This window comes from Leopardus geoffroyi, chromosome C3, assembly GCF_018350155.1.
Source record: "Leopardus geoffroyi isolate Oge1 chromosome C3, O.geoffroyi_Oge1_pat1.0, whole genome shotgun sequence".
Lineage (NCBI taxonomy): Eukaryota > Metazoa > Chordata > Mammalia > Carnivora > Felidae > Leopardus > Leopardus geoffroyi.
Window position 1 is genome coordinate 34,302,955 of NC_059338.1, and position 21,624 is coordinate 34,324,578.

The 21,624-nt window shown below is 39.3% G+C and overlaps 1 protein-coding gene and 1 long non-coding RNA gene across 5 annotated transcripts in view; one reads left to right on the forward strand and one right to left on the reverse strand.

Annotated features, from left to right (window-relative positions):
* The window catches only part of CD46 (CD46 molecule), a 32,612-nt gene extending 23,153 nt beyond the window's left edge, over window positions 1-9,459 (forward strand). For 2 of the 4 annotated variants that reach the window (XM_045456748.1, XM_045456749.1), the window contains exons 7-10: window positions 2,437-2,484; window positions 8,281-8,331; window positions 8,843-8,878; window positions 9,377-9,459. In XM_045456748.1, the coding sequence (XP_045312704.1) occupies window positions 2,437-2,484; window positions 8,281-8,331; window positions 8,843-8,878; window positions 9,377-9,438 (197 nt within the window). In that variant the 3' untranslated portion in view covers window positions 9,439-9,459. Of the gene's footprint in view, window positions 1-2,436; window positions 2,531-8,280; window positions 8,332-8,842; window positions 8,879-9,376 lie in introns of all 4 variants that reach the window. The other 2 variants (XR_006707071.1, XM_045456750.1) reach the window with 2 other exon arrangements.
* Window positions 1-10,980, reverse strand: part of LOC123587013 — a 43,882-nt gene extending 32,902 nt beyond the window's left edge. The window contains exon 1 of the long non-coding RNA XR_006707074.1: window positions 10,826-10,980. This is a non-coding gene — a long non-coding RNA (uncharacterized LOC123587013). The remainder of the gene's footprint in view (window positions 1-10,825) is intronic.
* Window positions 10,981-21,624: the final 10,644 nt, after the last annotated feature.

Below are 21,624 nucleotides of genomic sequence, written 5' to 3' on the forward strand. Positions count from 1 at the left end.
TCATTCCTATGTTGTGATTTTGTACGTTTTCATAGGGTCTTTCCACATTATCTACATCACATACAAATTTCTCATTTAGTATTTTTATGTATAAAAATGTATAGCAACCACTTTTATTTTTTATTTATTTTTTTTTTAATTTTTTAATGTTTATTTTTGAGAGAGAGACAGACAGAATGTGAGCAGGGTAGGAGCAGAGAGAGAGGGAATCCGAAACAGGCTCCAGGCTCTGAGCTGTCAGCACAGAGCCCGACGCGGGGCTCCAACTCACAAACCGTGAGATCATGACCTGAGCCGAGCCGGACGCTCAACCGACTGAGCCACCCAGGCACCCCTAGCAACCACTTTTAGAGTAGCCTGAAGCATGAGAATTTTTTACATTTGTAAGTCAAGACTAAAAGAATTTTACGTACATTTATTTACACTTATAAGTCAAGAATAAAAGAATAATATTCATTTATATAAATGAAATGAAGCCAATAATTCTGAAGTCGTTGATTCTACATTATTTCATTTTTCGGTACAGATTTCTCCCAAAATAAAACCTCTAATTTTGAGTCATTCCGATTTGTACTTTCCTGCTTATATTTTACAACAATCCTTTACATTTATGTGATTTATAGTCATTCACATTTTGAGTAGTGAAAGGGTGAAGGACGTATTTACAGCCATTTTAGTTCTATTTAGTTTTTCTAAAATTATTTGGCAGAGTCCACAGATATAAACAGGTATGTAAACTTGGGAAGGTTACATACCGTTTAAGTGGGATGCATTTAACACTTAGCATAGTGCCTGGCATATGGGGAGCTTGTAAAGGTTGCTCATATGACATAGCATCGCTCGAATTAGTATCAGCGAAGAGGAAGGATTAGGGCTTCTGTTTTTTAACATGTGTGTTTTCTGGGTCGACTTTGCTGTTTCGTTTTTTTTTTTTTTTTTTTTTTAAAGTGATCAGTTTGCTCCCAGGGTATCTTCCTGGTCTAGGACTATGTTTCACTTGCTGGACTACAACCAGTTTAGTTTGTTGTTTTTTACGTAGCACACTGTAAACTGGGAAATATCTGCTATCTCCAAATAAGACCTGTATGTCCTCCCCCCACCCCCACCCCTTCCAACTTCATACAATTTTTCTTTTTCCCTTTACTGGGCATTTTTATTTGGCAACTGCACCTAAACTTCATAGCAACTGAAAGGCAGGAAAAATCCTTATTCATTGAAATGAAATGAAATGAAGGATTTCCTATAGGTCAGCTACTTTGTTCAAGACTTGAAAGATTATTTTTACTACGTTGGAAGGAAATATCTTCCTGACTTCAGTGCTCCTATCTTTGGCCTCTCTTTCCATCAGAAGCAAGAGACAACAGGAATAGTGGGAAGAACATTATCCTGGGCGACCTCACTAAGGTCCTAGTTTGGCTCAGCTTACTCAAGTAACCTCATTTCTGTGGACTTTAGCTTCCCGTTTTTTGAAAGTGTTGAACTCAAACAGATCATGATTAATAGCTTTTAATTTGTTTGTATATTTCCTATGGCCATAGTATTTTAAAGGATTTGTGGAATTATGCATGTTAATACGGTAATTAGAATATATTTTTTAAATAATTCCTCTAAACCTAGTACCTGATACCCTCCTTGTGTGCTTTAGTTGAGGGCTATGAGGTTTGGGGGGAAAGAAAATGGTTTTTTTTGGTGGACTGATTTATTAAGATTGCATATGAAATTTATACTCCATGAACCATCCGTATTTACTTACATGATCCTAGTGAGTATATGCACTGTGGTGTATCCTATGTTTGTTGATATGCTCTTTTGAAAGAGTTGAACCATAAGCATTTCATAAAGGACTTATAAAACACTGTACAGTTTAGTTTTTAGAAGAAAAATTGTAAGAAAAAGCTTATAAAGAGGACAAACTACAGGGATCCTTTTTAAAAAATCAAAATCAAAACTCTCCATGGGATTGTCAATCATTTTTTTTTCATCAGTCAGAGAAAGACTGTATCAAAAGGACCAGCAACAGATAATGGTGTGAAAGCAGATCTAAATGTGCAAATATTTTTTAAGTCCAAGAAATACAAGGCAGAAGAGAAAAAGGTACACCTTCTTATGTAGCATGATACGACTTGGATGGTATTTTTTTTTTTACAGATATGTGTGTTTACTCTGAACACATTATTTTTATGATTTATTATTAGTCAACTTCTAGGATTTCCATATAAAATACAAAGTTGTAGGGAACATTCTTAGTCATACACGCTTATGAACTTGTGCAAATATACATTAGACTACATTCCCAGAAGTAGAATTGCAAACTTTGGAAAGTATTTGTATTTTTCATTTTGAGAAATAATGAGTCTTTTTGGAAAATAATTCAAAATTAAATCCCTAATTTTGTGTTGATAAGGCTAGTGAATTGTATCCAATTTACTTTTCCAGGTTTCAAGCCTACTCATCCAACCAAACCTCCAGTTTCAAAGTATCCAGGTTCAGTAATTTTTCCTCCTGCTTATATAGTTAACAACTTTATAAGGTGATGAGTGCCACGTTGTGTCTTGTTCTAATTTGCATTTCTTTAATTATCAACAAAGAATTTGAACTTTTTTGCCCCACTTTGATTTATCCAGGCCCTTTGCTCATTTTTTAAAAATCAGATTTCTAAAATATTTTTCTTGTTGATTTGTGAGAGTTCATTATAAGCTAAAACACTTTTAATACGAAGTGAACATTTTTTCAGGGGCTTTGGGGCCTTATTTTCACTGGTCAGTTTCCTTTCAAGATTTTTATGGTGTATTATTGGTTATAGATGGCTTTTTGTAACATTTTGTTACATGAGTGGTAAATGGATGATATATTTTTATAAATTTTCAAACATTGTGAAAGTATACAGAGTGAAGAATTACTTTAGTCTTTAGATACATCCTTAGATACATATAGTTGGGCATTTTTTCTTTTATCTTAAACAAAATTGACATCATCTTGTATGTAATTTTTTGAAACTTGCCCTTTTCCCATTGAATGTCTTATATTGGGGTTGTATTTAGATTTATTGCCATTCTTTCCAATGATGACTTTGAAATGTATACCGTATTTATTTATTGAAGTATTCTGTTAGTGGTCTTTTACATGTATAGAAATTTTACATCAATGAGTAGATGGACTGATGGACGTATCGATCTTCTCCCTAACGGCTGTGTGTATTTTGCCTGTCTTATAAAAGCTTTAGGCTTTTCCCATGATAAAACTTTATAAACATTTCAACCCTGTGTTCTGATTGTATTCTTTGCATTTAAATCATTGGTGCATCTGAAATTCATTCTGACAAATGGAGTGAGATAGGTCTCCTCGCCACTCTACCCACCCCCTTGTAATGGTGAAATAGCAACATCTGTTGAAGAAGTTGTCCTCTCTCCAACTGTTTTCCAGTCATCTTTATGTTTCCTTAAACTCTGGCCATTCTTGTAACAGCACTGAGTCATTTTTCCCCCGCTATAATACTATGATATGTTTTGGGTTTGTTTTTTTTAATTTTTATTAAGTCTATTTATTTTGAGAGGGAGAGAGCGAGAGCAGAGCAGAGGAGGGGCAGAGAGAGAGGGAGAGAGAGAGAATCCCAAGCAGGCTCCTCACTGACCGCACGGAGCCCGACGTGGGGCTTGAACCTGCAAACCATGATGTCGTGACCTGAGATGAGCCATCCAGGTGCCCCACTATAATTTGTTTTAATATCTGGCAGAACACTTCCTTTTTAGCAACACTTAGACTATTCTGTATACTAGTTTTTCTAGATAAACTTGTATTATATTTTATTACCGTTTTAACCATTTTCAGTGTGCATTTCAGTGGCATAAAGTGCATCCACATTGTTTGTAACCAGCACTATCCCCCAAATTTTTTCATCATCTCAAATTGAAACCTTATACACATTAAACAATAACTCTCAATCCGCCCCCGCCCCCCCCCACCACCACCCCATCCCTGGTAACCATTCTGTTTTCTGTCTTTATAAATTTGACTAGTCGAGCTACTTCATAGAAGTGGAATCATTTCTGCCTTATTTCACGTAGCATAATGTTTTCAAGGTTCATCCACCTTGCAGCATGTATCAGAACCTCATTCCTTTCTATGGCTGAATAATATTCCATTGTTTTGTACATTTTGTTTGTTCATTCATCTGTTGAAAAGACACTTGCTTGGGGTTTTTCCACATTTTGGCTACTCTGAATAATGTATCTCTGAATATTGGCTTTCAAGTGTTTGAGTCCTACTTTCAATTGTGAACTTAATTGAAAAGTTTTAATTTTGGGCCCCTGTTTGCAATTTTGGGGTGCTATATATCTAGGAGAATTGCTGGTTATATGACAATTCGGTGTTCACTTTTTCGAGGAACAACCATACTGTCTTCCATAGTGGCTATACCATTTTACATTCCCATCAGCAACAAAAGTTCCGATTTCGTGGGGTGCCTAGGTGACTCGCTCGGTTAAGCGTCCAACTCTTGGTTTCGGTTCACGTTATGATCTCAGTATCATGAGATCAGCCCTGTGTCAGGCTCCACACTGGGTATAGAGCCTGCTTGGGATTCTCTACCTCTATTGCCTGTGCTCTCTCTCAAAAAAAAAAAAAAAATTAAATTTCTTTTTTTGTTTTAATTTGAAAAAGTTTCAATTTCTTGACCTCTATCAACACGTATTATTTTCTGCTTTTTGGTAATAACCATCATAATATATGTTAGTTAATATACATGAGGTATATTGTGGTTTTTACTTTCATTTCCTTAACAGTTAATAATGTGTTGAGCATCCTCTTGTGTGCTTAATGGCCATTTGTGTATCTTCTTTGGAGAAATGTCTATGCAAGTCCTTTGTCCATTTTTGATGGGTTGTTTTTCTGTCTTGTTTTTGAGTTTTAGGAGCTCATTTTATATTTTGGATCTCAATCCCTTATTAGATATATGATTTTCAAATGTTTTTTTTTTTCCCCGTTCTGTGGGTTGTTTTTTCACTCTATTGATAGTGTCCTTTGATGCACAAAAGTTTTTAGTTTTAATGTAGTCTAATTTGTTTGGTTTTTCCTTTTGTTGCCTATGCTTTTGGTGTCACATTCAATAAAACATTACCAGATCCAACATCATGAAACCAGATCCAACATCTTATTTTCTTCTAAGAGTTTTTATGGTTTTAGATATTTAGGGTCTTTGATCGATTTTAATTTTTGTGTTTGTTGTAGGGCAAGAGTTAAAATTCATCCTTTTGTGTATGTGGATATCCAGTTTTCAAAACCATTTGTGAGAAGTTTGCTCTTTCCCTATTGAATTTTGATAGCACCCTCGTAGAGAATTATTTGACTATATATGCAAAGGTTTATTTTGTGGCCTCTCTTCTATTCCATTGGTCTGTCTGTCTGTCTTTTTTTTTTTTTTCTTAATGTTTATTTACTTTTGAAAGAGAGAGAGCAGGGGAAGGGCAGAGACAAAGGGAGAGAGAAAATCCCAAGCAGGCTTCATGACATCAGCTCAGAGTCTGACATGGAGCTTGAACTCACAAACCATGAGATCATGACATGAGCTAAAATCAAGGGTCAGACGCTTACCTGACTGAGCCACCCAGGTGCCCTGCTTTATGCCAGTGCCATTCTGTTTTGATTATTGTACTTGTAGTAAGTTTTGAAATCAGGAAGTACAAGTCCTTCCAACTTTGCTCTCTCTTTTCATGATTGTTTTAACTATTCCTCGTCCCTTGAGATTCCATATGAATTTTCAAATGGATTTTTCTATTTCTGCAAAGGGCATCATTAGGCTTTTGGCTACTTCATCTGTAGGTTGCTTCATATCATATTGGCATCTTAACTTTATTAGGTCCTCCAATCCATGAACACAGGATTTCTTTCCATTTACTTATGTCTTTTTAAATTTCTTACTGCGGTGTTTTATAGTTTTCAGTGTACAAATCTTTTACCTCCTTTGTGAAGTTTATTCCAAAGTCTTTTATTATTTTTTTTAGAATTTTATTTAAATCCAAGTTAGCTAACTATAGCGTAATTATGGTTTCAGGAATAGAATTTCGTGATTCATCACTTACATATAACACCTAGTGCTCATCCCATCAAGTGCCTTCCTTAGTGCCCATCACCCATTTAGCCCATCCTCCCACCAACCACCCCTCCAGCAATCCTCGGTTTGTTCTCTGTATTTAAGAGTCTCCTTATAGCAGCACTATCAACAATAGCCAAATTGTTGAGTGTCCATCAACTGACGGATGGATAAAGAAGATGTGGTTTATAGATACAGTGGATTACTACTTGGCAATGAGAAAGAATGAAATCTGGCCATTTGCAACTACATGGATGGAACTGGAAGGTATTATGCTAAGTGAAATAAGTCAGTCAGAGAAATACAGATACCATATGTTTTCACTCATACGTGGAACTTGAGAAACTTCGCAGAAGACCATGGGGGAAAGGAAGGGGAAAAAATAGTTACAAAGAGAGAGGGAGGCAAACCTAAGAGACTGTTACATACAGAGAACAAACTGAGGGTTGTAGGGGGAGGCAGGAGGGAGGGGGGAATGGGTAATGGGCATTAAAGAGGGCACTTGTTAAGATGAGCACTGGGTGTTGTATGTAAGCAAGAAATCATGAGAATCTACTCCCCAAACCAAGAGCACACTGTATGCGCTGTATGTTAGCTAACTTGACAATAAATTATTTTTAGAAAAATAAATAAACAAACATTTTTTAAAAAGGGTCTCTTATGGTTTGCCTCCCTCTCTGTTTTTCTCTTACTTTTCCTTCTCTTCCCCTATGTTCATCTGTTTTGCTTCTTAAATTCCACATATGAGTGAAATAATATATTTGTCTTTCTCCAACTGACTTATTTCGCTTCGCACGTATTGAATGTATTCGTTCTAGTTCCATCCACATTGTTGCAAAGGGCAGGATGTCATTGTTTTAAATCACTGAGTAATATTCCATTTTAAATATATTCCTTATCTTCTTTATCTATTCATCAGTCAATGGGCATCTTTCCATAATTTCGTTATTGTCAATAGTGCTTCTACAAACATCGGGGTGCGTGTGCCCCTTTGAATCAGCATTTTTTATGCTCTGGATAAATATCTAGTAGTGCAATTGCCAGGTCATAGGGTAGCTCCTTTTCATTCAATTGTAAATGGAATTGTTTTCTTAATTTCCTTTTTACATTGCTTACTGTTAGTGTGTAGAAACACAATTGATTTTTTTAATTTATTTTATTATTTATTATTATTTTTTAATATGACATGTATTGTCAAGTTGGTTTCCATAAAACACCCAGTGCTCATCCCAACAGGTGCCCTCCTCTATACCCATCACCCGCCCACCCCCCCTCCCACTCCCCATCAACTTTTATTTTTTTTAATGTTTTTATTTATTTTTGAGACAGAGAGAGACAGAGCATGAGCAGGGGAGGGGCAGCCAGAGGGGGAGACACAGAATCCGAAGCAGCTCCAGGCTCTGAGCTGTCAGCACAGAGCCCGACGCAAGGCTCGAACCCACGGAGTGTGAGATTATGACCTGAGCTGAAGTTGGACACTCAACCGACTGAGCCACCCAGGCACCCCAAAACACAATTGATTTTTGCATGTTGATTTTGTATCCTGCAACTTTACTGAATTCATTTATTGGTTGTAATACGTGTGTGTGTGTGTTAGAGTTAGAGTTTTCTATGTAAAATATCATGTCATGTGTGAACAGAGATCATCTTATTTCTTCCCAATTTGGATGTTTTTATTTTATTTTTTTTTACCTAATTGCTCTAATATGAACTTGCAGTATTTATGTTGAATAGAAGCGACAAACATAAGCACCCTGTCCTGTTCCTGATCTTAAAGGAAAAACTTGCAGTCTTAAATATGATGTTGGCTATGGGTTTTTCATAAATGGCTTTTATTATGTTGAAGAGTCTTTCTATTCCTGATCAACTTCTAAATTGTTTTAAAGTCCTCCTCTATCTTTTAATTTTAAGTAGACTCATGTTGAATTCCGGCTAATTTTGAGGATGCGGTGGTGATAAATTTGCTTGCCATACTGCAGAATCTTGTCACAGGAAATACCAATGTACAGGAAGAAGATTGTTGGTGACATCAAATATAAATTTATAACTTATGATATTTTTATTAAGAAACATTAATATATAAGGAAAATGAAATTATTAGCAGTTTCATACAAAAGCAAAAAATAAAAACCAGTGAATTTATGGATCTTTAAGGTTTAGTCTTTCTTCTTTTTTTCCATTTTGCCCCCCAGGCTATCCTGAGCCCAATGAATCAGCATTATTTGAAGAATTGGAGGAATTAGGTATTATTTTGGCTATTAATTACTCTTCCTTATGAAACCTTGGAGTACTATATAGAAATAGCTATCATGTTCCAATTATTTGTAGTTAAGGAAGGAACCAAGTTTCACAAAATTTGACATTGATAGTGATTTTAGTAGTCCAGATAACATGATAAACATAAGTGGTACTTATGTGTAGACACATGTAGGTAATTTCCTCCCATCTAGGGAATTCTAAGTGCCCAATAAGCTTTACTAAATAACCTGGTGTAGTAGCCACAACACCAAACAATGAAAAGCGATTCCAATTAAGAGTTTCACAAGATGGCCCCTGGATGTGGGATCAGAGTCCAAGGGCTCTGTGATCAGAATGATCGGGACACACTAGCAGTCGTGCTAAAACTACACTGAGGAACTCTTTCTTTGCTGTCGTGTATAGATGTAGTGTATGATCTGAGCAAGATTAAATGCGACTACTCTCTGGGACCCTTGTGCGCTCAATTATCTTCAAACTGTTTTCATGTTTTCCCAGATGCAGGTATCATTGCTGTGATTATTCTTACTATCCGTAAGTAGCCCAAACTTCAATGCCACTTAAATCAAAACAGTATTGCGAGGAAGTGCATTATTTTTTTAAGTGACTTTTCAGTTTCTGTGGTTTTTATAGCTTGAAATGAAGTACAGCAGTCTAGAACAGTCTGACCTTGTATATGATACTACACGTTTTGCTGGTGAATGTATATTCTTTTATATTCCACTTGTCCACTTAGTAACAAACCTAAATATTCCATGTGTTTTCAGGATGATTAGTCATGACCCTGCGTCCCAAATATGCTTTGGGTACTTTTCTAAACTAAGCAAGGATTCTTCCCTGACTTACTGTGGACTGTTCACGAACTTCTGATAGTGAAGAGTCTAGACGGAATATGAATATATATGTGCTTAAATGAAGTAGCATTTTCTGACCACTGAAATGTAACCAACACTTACTTATTTCTGCTGCTACAGTTTGAATCTTGGCAATTAGCTCTCAGTTACATGTCGTTTGTTTCCTGGTTTCTTGTAGTTGTCGGCCTTGCAGTACTTTGCACCTGCCTGTACAGATGTCTTCAAAGAAAGAAAGGGTAAATTAAAGGACATTTCTTCTAACTTCCGGTCCTTCTCACTCCTCATCTACGTGTGTGCAGCATTTGGACCTGTGCCTATGCCATCTTTCCCTAAGCTGAGCCCGCATCAGTGTGCCCTGCCAGTCGCATCTGTTTACTAACAATATTTTAGGCTGCTTTTCCTGTCCCGGCAGCCAGAGCGACCAGCGCAGACTTGCTTCGTCTGTTATGACTTCACGAAAAATTTCTGTGGGACTTGAGACCTAAGTTCTATAGCAAATCATGGACCGTTACGGGGCCTTCCCCACCCAGCTTCCCCCTATTTCCTAAATTGGACCGGGGCCAAGATGAAACTTAGAACAGTTCACTGTGGAGACTCGGACAGTTGTATTCAGTGGAGTTTTTATGTGAAAGGTTCCATTTGTCCGGGTAAGTTAGGGAATTGTAAGAAGCTGTGCAGGTGTCTCTTTCGAATACCCAGTTTGATTTCTTTTCCTTTAGAGCTGTTACTTACACTTGTTAAACCGGGGAGTGAAAAGCAGCAGTGTTTGATTTCCCTCTTATGTTCTCTCAATTTACTAGGTTGCAGTAAAACTGTTGGGGATAAACTTAACATTACTGAGGGGTAAGATTTACAAGGCACCTCATTACCCTTATTTTTGTTTTCATCTATAAAAATGAAAAATGTGGGGGAGGGACTTATAATAGAAAAAAAAGTGTACAAGTACGTATCTTCTAGGGAGAATAGGGTTTTTAAACATCAAACTTAAATTTTAATGAAATACTTTTCAATTTAGTGAAAGACTTAGAATAAATCCTGGAGCATAGACTAAGATTAGGTACTTTGAAATTTGATTTTTATTGATTTTCAGTAATTTTCTTTCCTTGTAGTTTTGGAAATGACTTTCACAGCAAACCTAATAATTTTAAGACTTTTGGTATTCATGGGTTTATGATATATTTTGCCTTTATACTAGTCATCTGGTTTAGGGCATGTAATAAAAATACATTCTCTACACATAACGAGCTCACACTCTTTTATGTTATTGGTTATCTTTTTTAAATCACAATGCCTCCACTTGAATCTTCGATCTTATATTTGTAAGACACTTGATATGCCTATTTGATTTGTCAATCAGTGGCATACATTTTTTAAATTGCACATACACATAGCGTGAGCAGGAAATATTGTCAGTAGAATATTCTTACAAGTCTCAAAAAGTTTTGTGGAGAAAGCAAAACAAGATAGCTTTTTGCTCCTCACTTTCCTTTTTTGTTTCAATTCTCTGCATCAAAATGCTGGTTCCTTCACAAGTATTAATCAAAATCTCTTTAGCTACCAAGTAATGGGTCTTGTAAGCTGAGCCTCTGGTTCAAGATGGCAACGTGAGAGGATCCCCTGAACTCACCTCCTGTCCGACACACGACGTCTATAGCCACGTTCAGAACAGTTTCTCTCTGAAGGAGATCTGAAAACTAAATCTACGTTGGGTGGATACAAAACCACATCAAGGGGTGCCTGGCTGGCTCAGTCAGCGGAGCATGTGACTCTTGGTCTCAGGGTCATGAGTTCAAGGCCCACATTGGGTGTGCAGCCTACTTGAAAAAGAAAAAGAAGACAAACAAACACAAACCCACATCAAAAATGAGTAGGAGATAGTGTCTCACCATAAACTCCTCCCCCAGTGTGGCAACCCACAGTTAGGTGGAAGCTCACAACTCTGAGCTTCTTCCTGGGAAGCCAAATGTTTGAACCCCACGTCTGGCACCCCAGCTTTTAAGACCTGCACCCCAGAGATGGGTCCACAAAACATCTGGCTCTGAAAGCCAGTGGGGCCTATGTCCACAAGGCTACAGCCAACCGAGAAACAGTTCTTAAAGTGCTCATGTGGTTTTACTTTGGCCAACCCTCCAGGGTACAGCACAGACACAGCAGTCTGAAATGCACCCCCAGTCTTTCTGGGAAAGAGGCCTATTAGCTTATCTGTGTAGCTGAGGCCTGAGGTGACAGGCTTCTTCTACCTAGACCCAAGTCTGGCCGCAGTCCTCTCCGCAGACCTTGGAGGGCCGGAGCGACCTTTCACGCTCCCTCTGCCGTGCTCTACATCGCCAGTGCCTCCCGAAAAGGAGCTTGTGCACCTGTCTGGTGGCCCTCAGGGCTTATGTTGGCAGGTCACGTAGGACTGGAATAAATGGAGGAACAGTTGTTAACTGGCCGCCCTACCCAGGACATAGCACAGAGGTGGCCAACTGAAATCATCCCGGTCTTTCTGTGACTCGCCTTTTAGCTTATCTGCATAGCTATGGCCTGAGGAACGGGCTTCTAATTAAACACATGTCGGTGAGCCCAAGGCAATCCCCCCCCCCCCAGAAACTGGGGAGACTGGTGGGCAGGCACCATCCTTGAACTCGCCTATCCTGCCCAGATTGTCAGTGTCTCTGAGAAAGGACCTCATATACACGTCTGGCACCACAGCTTTTGTGGCTGCAACTCACACGTCCCTTGATAACCAGGCCCTGCTGGTCAGCAATACAGTAACAAATAAAGAGACAGTTCTTTTTTTTTATGTTTATCTTTGAGAGAGATAGAAAGACAAAGCATGAGCAGAGAAGGGGCAGAGAGAGAGGGAGACACAGAATCTGAAGCAGGCTCCAGGCTCCGAGCTGTCAGCACAGAGCTTAATGTGGGGTTCAAATTCACGAATCTTGAGATCATAACCTGAACCGAAGTCTGACACTTAACCTACTGAGCCACCCAGGCACCCCGACATGTGAAATTATTTTGAAAAGAATCATTTATTTCCTAGATCAGGGTCTCTTGCTACTACAAATATATGTTTTTAGTTGTCCATTTTCCTACTAGGCCTCTGGATTTAATTCCTGTACTAAATTATGCTATCTGCATACCTTGCCTTTTAGTGAAACAGAGGTTAGAGGTGAATATACCACTTACTGGAATAGATCAACCACTGAGGCAGAGCAGATGTACCAAGTGGTTTCTACAAATGAGGGCATCACTTTATCTTTCGATACAATTAAAATCTTAAGATCTACAGAAGCTGTTCTCTAGTGCTTGTACTCTCACAATGCAACCATTAAGCCATAAGGCTGACATTTCAATGTGGTTTGAGTGTAATCACCACCCTTTGATGCTGCTTTGAATGGTGTATGCATTTGGGTATGAACATCTGGCCTGTTTTCCCTTAAATAACACTTGTATTTATAAAGCAACTCTGTACAATACCCCTGGGAGTATTTAGATGGGGAAACAATTTTTAAACTAAATCTCCATATCTAGGGAACTATCGTCCAAAATAAATTACATTGCATTTGTAAAGAAAGTTATTTTAGGGGCGCCTGGGTGGCTCAGTCGGTTAAGCGGCCGACTTCGGCTCAGGTCATGATCTCGCGGTCCGTGAGTTCGAGCCCCGTGTCGGGCTCTGTGCTGACAGCTCAGAGCCTGCAGCCAGTTTCAGATTCTGTGTCTCCCTCTCTCTGACCCTCCCCTGTTCGTGCTCTGTCTCTCCCTGTCTCAAAAATAAATAAATGTTAAAAAAAAAAAAAAAAAGAAAGTTATTTTAAAGTTTCTTTTGTTCACAGAGTAATGCCAAGTTTTAAGATTCATTCTTTCAACAACTCTAAAATGTGTTTTATATATGGTTGGGTGTTAAATGCATTTACAAATATATATATTCTATCTCAGCCCTTAAACATTAGAAACAAGAACACTGAAAACTGGGAATGTGAACAAGTTTGACTTCCTGAACTAAGAATATTATTGAGAAATACTCAAAGTAAATAGGATAGAATTCTACATACTTTTTAGCTATTTATAATATCTTGGTGACCGAAGGAAGCTATAAAGTTTATGGCCTTTGTTCTTCACTTTTTCAAACAACAATAACAGTGAGAAATCAGTTAGGAATTCAGAATCAGTCAGAAACTTCTGTATGTTAGAGAGCTCTCACACTCGTAGCAGTGCTGGGCGGGGGCACAGAGTGAACCTGTGGCCTGTAGTCTTCTCGGAGAGGATTTCGCTCTTTAAGAAAGTTAGATTCCACTCTAAATTCCAGCAATGGGTGATTTTCTCCCCGTACTTGAATAAGAACATGTCTTACTTTAAACAATGTCATATAAGAGTAGTGAGTTTGGCAGGAACATCTCCATCCAATAACCTCAGGTTGTATCAGAATCTTAGTGGTGTTTTTTTTTTTGTTTTTTTTTGTTTTTTTACTGTTACTTTTGAGAGAGAGAGAGAGAGAGAGAGAGAGAGAGAGAGAATGAACTAGGAAGGGGCAGAGAGAGGGGGACAGAGAATCCAAAATAGGCTCCTTGCTGAAAGCAGAGAGGCTGACACAGGGCTTGAACCCACAGACCGCAAGATTGTGACCTGAGCTTAACGGACTGAGCCACCCAGGTGCCCCTGGAATCTTAGTTTTTATGTGCATCTTATCATATCTGCTAAACGCACAGTAGAAATTAAGCCATGCATTTCAGGAAAGGAAACAGTATCTGCTGTCGGTGGAACAAAGGAACCAAAAAAAGCAAACAGCTGTGCTAGCACCGGATGCTGGGGTGGAACAGACCGTGACCTCGCTGAGTCCTCACATCAGGCAGGGTCTCTTTCAAACAAACCACTGGGCAGAGAGGAGGGACGGCCGCTCACATTCAGATTACGGTTTTGCAAATTTTGTTTTGCACTTTTACAGTTAGTAGCATAAGTTAGGCCAAAGAAACGCTGCCTTGAGAAGGACATGATTGGGAATCATGTTTTACAAGTATTGTTTCACGGATAAAGCATGTTTATGATGCACTGTAAGTGTCCCCTCCCTGAGGGATCGGTGAGGTACTTTGGGAAGATACGCTTGAGCAGAAAGAAACAGGAATTTTGAATTAAGTACGAAGGCGAAGTTTTACTCTACCCAATTTTCACATACTTTTCAGGGATTTAGCACTTGCTCAGAAACAAGAGATGGCTGTACTGTTGATTTTTAACAAGCCCAGTTGACTCTTTTGCAACCAAAGATTGTTATGCTGTTTTCCAAAAAAATTGTTATGTTATTGTTACGTTGTTTTTCCAAAACAGACTTTTATACTAGTTTCTGCTTCAAATTTGTTTTATTTTGTATATTTATACAAAATTGCTCTCGATATGTAAATATAAATTTTGTTTTTCAAATAATGGCAATTATATATGCCATTATATACATTTATATATATGGGATAAAATGAAAAGTTTCTCTAATGACGTGGAAAGTAGCATATGTGAAAGGTTGCTAAAACCGGAAAAATGTATTTGCAGTGAAATGAGAAGTCCCGTGGGGGGGGGGGGGTCTTTATTGTTCATATTTTGAAAATGGGATCTTCAAGTGTTGATCGGGAGAATTTTCATTTGTGACGATGCGTTCATTTCCAGTGTGTTTTAGCTCAGAGCAGAGCATGCTTGTACTTGGCCCGACTTCTCTACGCGTTCCACTCCAGCCCCTCACATTGCAGAGCCTTGAATGTGTCCAGGCTCCTCGCCCAGCCCGTCCCGGGCCTCTCCTGCTCAGAGGTGTTCAGTCCCAAGTGCACAGTGTCAAGTGCAAGGTTTCTCGCAGGCACCCTGAAGCTTTCTACAATTAAATCCCAACTTGCCTTCCGAAGACTTCTCCATTTCTTCAAAGAACCTATTGTCCGTCGAGCGGACCGTCTGCCCCACGTGCTGGGCTGTGTTCCTGGTTCACTGTCGCCTGTAGCACTTCTAGTCCTGGCCGGGTCCTGGACGTCTTCCCCAAGGCTCAGCTCCTACTGCCCATTCCGTGAAGCTTCTCCCGACTTGCCCAGCTCTTAGAGCCTTTGTGATGTTACCGAACCTTGAGTTAACCGGGTGTCTCTGTGCCTGTATCTGGTGGCAGATATACCTTCCACATCATGTCAGTGCGTGGGTATGATTAAGTGCTTACAAACCCAAGCCCCAATGATGAAAGTAGAAAGTTTGATTTGTGTAATAACAGGGTTTGCTTTTGTTTACACAAAAAGTTTTCTTGGTCTTTTTTGCAGATTCGAATTAAATCAGATTGCTACATGTCTGAGATCAGACCTCAGTATTTTTAGTATCATGGCTGCACGTTGGAATTGCCTGGGGAGTTTTGCTGATGCCCGGGTCCCATCCCCCATAAGTTTCTCATGTCATTGATCTGGGATGATGCTTTGGCATTGCTATTTTTTCTAAGTTTTTCAAGCGATTCTAATAATGCAGCTATGGTTTAGAACCTCTGCATTAGTGATTCTCAAGCTCCATAGCCCATTTCTACATATAATAACTAATAAAAACAGGACGTAAAGGCTTATATTTACAAAATGCTGTTTGTTTTAATTGAGCATATTACATCACAATACAGTTTGAAACTTAAAATGTTATTGCCTGGTTAACAAAACAAGACTTTTTGTGGTTTGAAAAAAACAGAGGCAATCTTTCTGATAGCAGCTCTGGATGAAAGTTAGGTTGTTTATAAATATAGAAAATAACTTACTAAATTGTATATGGCTTTAGATTGAGAGTGTAGCATATTTTTTAAATTGGTATAAAATATACAAGGAAGTTTTTTTTGTTGTTTTTTGGTTTTTGGTTGTTTTTTTTTTGTTTGTTTGTTTGTTTGTTTGTTTTGGTAACCAGGGGAGCTTTTAAGGTGAAAAGGTGACTACCAAAAGTCTCCTCAAACAATGCTGAAGAGAGAGAGGATGGGCACAAATCGGAATTTGCATTGTTACAGGATACTCTACCTTTAAAGAAACAACCGCTCTGGTATTTGAAAACTTAATAATGTCTGACAGTTAAACTTAATTTTAACCAAGAATGCACTTTCTTAGATCTTTTACAAATTTGCATATTTTTACTTAAGAGCAGATTTTAACATAGTCTACTGACTTCCAGAAAGATGTAAAAATTGAGTGTCCATGCATTTCCTCCCCCCTTACGCATGGTTGCTTTCATCATTTCCAGGTTCATTTCAGAAAAGGTTACACTATGGGGCGCCTGGGTGGGTCAGTCTGTTAGGCGTCCCACTTTGGCTCAGGTCATGATCTCATGTTCCGTGAGTTTGAGCCCCATGTCAGGCTCTGTGCTGACAGCCTGGAGCTTGGAGCCTGCTTTGGATTCTGTGTCTCCTTCTCTCTGCCCCTCTCCTGCTCACGCTCTCTCTCATTCTTAAAAGTAAATAAACATGAAAAATAAAAAATAAAAAATAAAAAAAAGGTTGCACTAAACTGAAGCCGTCAGCCTTTCCATGACGGGGCACTGCTGCCCTCCTGTGGCCTTCCCGGGCATTGACAGTCCCGAAGTCCTTCCAACTTTGTCATCGTTCACAGGCTCCGACCATTGCGGTGATTCCCAGAAGCCGTTTTTAATTTCATGTTGTATCCAGTATTAACTAGGTCTTTTCTACTTTCCTTCTGTGAAATTACCATTCTAAAAGGGCTTAACTCTGCCCCTTGTTGCTTAAATATGGGAGAAATCCAATACTGGGGTCTGTGGTCAATAACATCTTCCTTCCCTCTCAGTTCCGTACCTGAAGGTAAATCACCACAAGTATAGATCGCGTGGAGAAAGTTCCCCACTCTGATTCCTGACTTGCTACCCCAAGAACATTTGCAGCTGGGTAGTAAAACTGATGTTCGCATAAGCTACTTACGTTAACATCATTTATCTCCCTTACGCAGCTTTTAAAAACTTGAACCATTTTCTGTGGCCGTGGCAAGCCTTGTGCCGATCTATGGAAATCAAGCAAGAGCTCTGCCATCCTGGTGCTTAGGGCTGGTGGCTTCAGTGAGAATCTGGAAACCACCATTGTTTAGATGATACTTAGTTATGGTGTTTGGGAAAATGACTGGTCAACTGGTCACCCAGCACCACCTGAAAAGGCTCCCAGGAAAATACCCCTTCGATCTGTAATCGATGTTCATTATTGGAGAATTCCTGGTGTAGGACCCCATGGGACTGCGCTTCAATTTCGTGTGTAGTAAGTCTTTTTGAAATGCAGATTCTGATTCCCTAGGTCCCAGGTGGGGCCGGGGTTCAGCATTTCCATGAGTTCTACCTACTGCCATTTGTGGTAGGCTAATGCCCTCCGGCCCAGTGCCTGGGAGGCACAGAAGAGTGTGGAGGGAAACAAACTGGCCCACTCATGCTAGGGGCACTGGGAGGACAGCCTGAACAGAGTGGTTTGGGACACCTGGTGGGGAGGGTGGAGAGACTGGGGTGTTGCTATTTTTTGCCTGATGACCAACATGGTGGGGCTTCAGGGAATCGACAGTGGGCCCACAGTGGAGGCGGGACCCACCTACACCAAACCGCACCCCTCCGTGGGACCAAACCAGACGGCCCCTCCACCAGACCAGTGCAGCCACTGGTTCCAAGGCACCATCAGATATCGGTCCAGTGGTTTTCAATTTTCTGATTTGATTCTTGGTCAATTCTTATATATATATGAAGGGGAAGGAGGCAGACTTCCAAATCCAGGAAGCATAGAGAACTCCCTTCAGATTTAACAAGAATAGTTCTTCTCCATGGCATATTAGAGTGAAACTGGCAAAATACAAAGATAAAGAGAGAATTCTGAAAGCAGCTCGGGACAAACGGGCCTTAGCCTACAAGGTAGACACATAAGGGCAGTTAGCCAGAAGGGAGTGGCAGGAAATATCAATGTGATGAATAGGAAAAATATGCAGCCAAGAGTCCTTTATCCAGCAAGGCTGTCATTCAGAAGAGAAGGAGAGATAAAGGCTTTCCCAGAAAGACAAAAACTGAAGGAGTTCATGACCACTAAACCAGCCCTGCAGGAGATCCTAAGGGGGACTCTGTGAATGGAAAGCAGCAAAGACCACAAAGGACCAGAGACATCACCACAAGCATGAAACCTACAGATATCACCATGGCACTAAATCCATATCTTTCAATAATAACTCTGAATATAAATAGGCTAAATGCTCCGATCAAAAGACATAGGGTATCAGAATGGATAAAAAACAAGATCCATCTATATGCTGTCTACCAGAGACTCACTTGAGACCTGAGGACACCTTCAGATTGAAAGCGAGGTGACGGAGAACCATCTATCATGCTAGTGGAAGTCAAAAGAAAGCTGGAGTAGCCATACTTATATCAGACAAAACAAATTTTAAACTAAAGACTGTAACAAGAGATGAAGAAGGGCATTATATCATAATTACGGGGCCTATCCATCAAGAAGAGATAATAATTGTAAATGTTTATGCTCCCAACTTGAAGGCACCCAAATACCAAATCAATCACAAACATAAGCGATCTTATTGATAAGAATACAGTATTTGCAGGAGACTTTAATACTCCACTTACAACAATGGACAGATCATCTAAGCAGAAAATCAATAAAGAAACAATGGCCTTGAATTATACACTGGACCAGATGGACTTGACAGATATATTCAGAACTTTTCATTCAAAAGCAGCAGAATACACATTCTTCTCGAGTGCACATGGAACATTCTCCAAGATAGATCACATACTGGGTAACAAAACAGCTGTCAATAAATATACAAGAATTGAGATCATCCCATGCATATTTTGAGATCACAATGCTATAAAACTTGAAATCAACCACAAAAAAATTTTTTGGAAAGCCTCCAAATGCATGGAGGTTAAAGAACATCCTACTAAAGAATGATTGGGTCAACCAGGCAATTAAAGAAGAAATTTAAAAATATATGGAAGCAAATGAAATTGAAAACACAACAGTCCAAACCCTTTGGGATGCAGCAAAGGCAGTACTAAGGGAAAAATACGTTGCAATTCAGGCCTACCTCGAGAAGCAAGAAAAATCCCAAATACAAAACCTAACCACAAACCTAAAGGAACTAGAAGCAGAAAAGCAAAGAAATCCCAAAGTCAGCAGCAGAAGAGAAATAATAGAGATTAGAGCAGAAATAAACAATGTAGAATCAAACAAAACAAAACAAAATAAAACAAAACAGTAGAACAGATCAATGAATTTAAGAGCTGGTTTTTTGAAAAAATAAACAAAATTGAAAAACCCCTAGCCAGACTTCTCAAAAAGAAAAGAGAGAACCCTGATAATATCATGAATGAAAGAGGAGATCACAACCTACACCAGAAAAATACAAACAATTATTAGAGAACACTATGAGAAATTATATGCCAACAAACTGGACAACCTGGAAGAAATGGACAAATTCCTAGACACCCACACACTACCAAAACTCAAATGGGAAGAAATAGAAAATGGCAACAGACCCATAACCAGTGAAGAAATTGAATAAGTTATCAAAAATCTCCCAACAAATAAGAGTCCTGGGCCAAATGGTTTTCCAGGGGAATTCTACCAGACACTTAAAGCAGAGTTAATACCTTCTTAAGCTGTTCTAAAAAATAGAAATGGAAGGAAAGCTTCTGGACTTATTCTCTGAAGCCAGCATTACATTGATTCCCAAACCGGAAAGAGATCCCACTAAAAAGGAGACTACAGGCCAATATCCCTGATGAATATGGATGCAAAAATTCTCAACAAGATACTAGTAAATCAAATTCAACAGTACGTTAAAAGAATTATTCACCATGATCAAGTGGGATTCATTCCTGGGTTGCAGGGCTGGTTCAATATTCACAAATCAATCAATGTGATACATCACATTAATAGAAGAAAGAATAAGGACCATATGATTCTGTCAATAGATGCAGAAAAAGCACTTGACAAAATTCAGCATCCTTTCCCAATAAAAACCCTCAAGAAAGTTGGGATAGAAGGAACATACTTTAACATCATAAAACCCATATATGAAAAGCCCACAGCTAATATCATCCTCAATGGGGAAAAACTGAGAGTTTTCCCCTGAGATCAGGAACACAACAGGGATGTCCACTCTCACCAGTGTTGTTTAACATAGTGTTGGAAGTCCTAGCATCAGCAATCTGACAACGAAATGAAATAAAAGGCATCCCACTTGGCAATGAAGAAGTCAAACTTTCACTTTTCGAAAATGACATGACACTTTACATGGAAAACCTGAAAGACTCCACCAAAGAGCTGCTAGAACTGATACATGAATTCAGCAAAGTTGCAGGATACAAAATCAATGTACAGAAATTGGTTGCATTTCTATACACCAATAATGAAGCAACAGAAAGAAAAATGAAGAAATTGATCACATTTACAATTGCATCGAGAACTATAAAATACCTAGGAATAAACCTGAGCAAAGATGTAAAAGATCTGTATGCTGAAAACTATAGAAAGCTTAGAAAGGAAATTGAAGAAGAACACAAAGAAACGGAAACATAGAGTAAAATATTCAGGTCCGGATGCATGAATAGACTCTTCTTTTAAAAAAAAAATTTTATGTATTTATTTTGAGAGAGAAAGAGAGCATACACAAGCAAGGGACAGAGAGAGGATCATGACCTGAGCCGAAATCAAGAATCGGACGTCCAACCGACTGAAAACCCACATGAATAGACTCTTAACAGAAAGAGAATTTGACAGCAGCCGTTTACAGAATATACAGCACTGCCACATTTTAGCAAAATGCACCCCAGGACATCAGAAACATTATAGTGATTTGTTTCAAAAATACATTAAATTCTCTTTTACCTCTGCAATAATGTATCATTAATGCAGTGAAAGAAGTTAGTGAAAAAAGCGTGATCGTCCTTCCCCACCTTCTGCCCATCCGTCTTCCGGGAGACCACGTCTTCCAGGAGAACAGAGGCTGTTGCTCACCAGACTTGGCGTGAGGTTTCGAGGCTGCTGCTTTTCCCCCTACATCATAACCGATTTCAAATGGTGCTAGACAAAAACAGACTCTGAACACCAGGAGAAATCGGTCAGCCTGTGTAAGAGATGGGTCCAGTGGTGCTCCCGGGGGTCCGGCACTTGACCGTGCAGGTGGCAAGTCTGATTCCAGCCACACTGCAAGTGCAGCTGGGTGTTCCGGGGCCTCTAGGAGCGGGTGCAACGCCGCCGATGGGGATGGAACCGTCCTCCAGGCACACAGCAAGTCACACAGTCCAGGTACAACGGAGAAAATCTCAGGGGCGCTTGGGTGGCTCAGTCAGTTGAGTGCCTGTCTCTTGATATCAGCTGAGGTCATGATCCCAGGATTATGGGATCGAGCTCTGCATTAGGCTCCACGCTGAGCATAGAGTCTGCTTAAGATTCTCCCTCTCCCTCTCTCT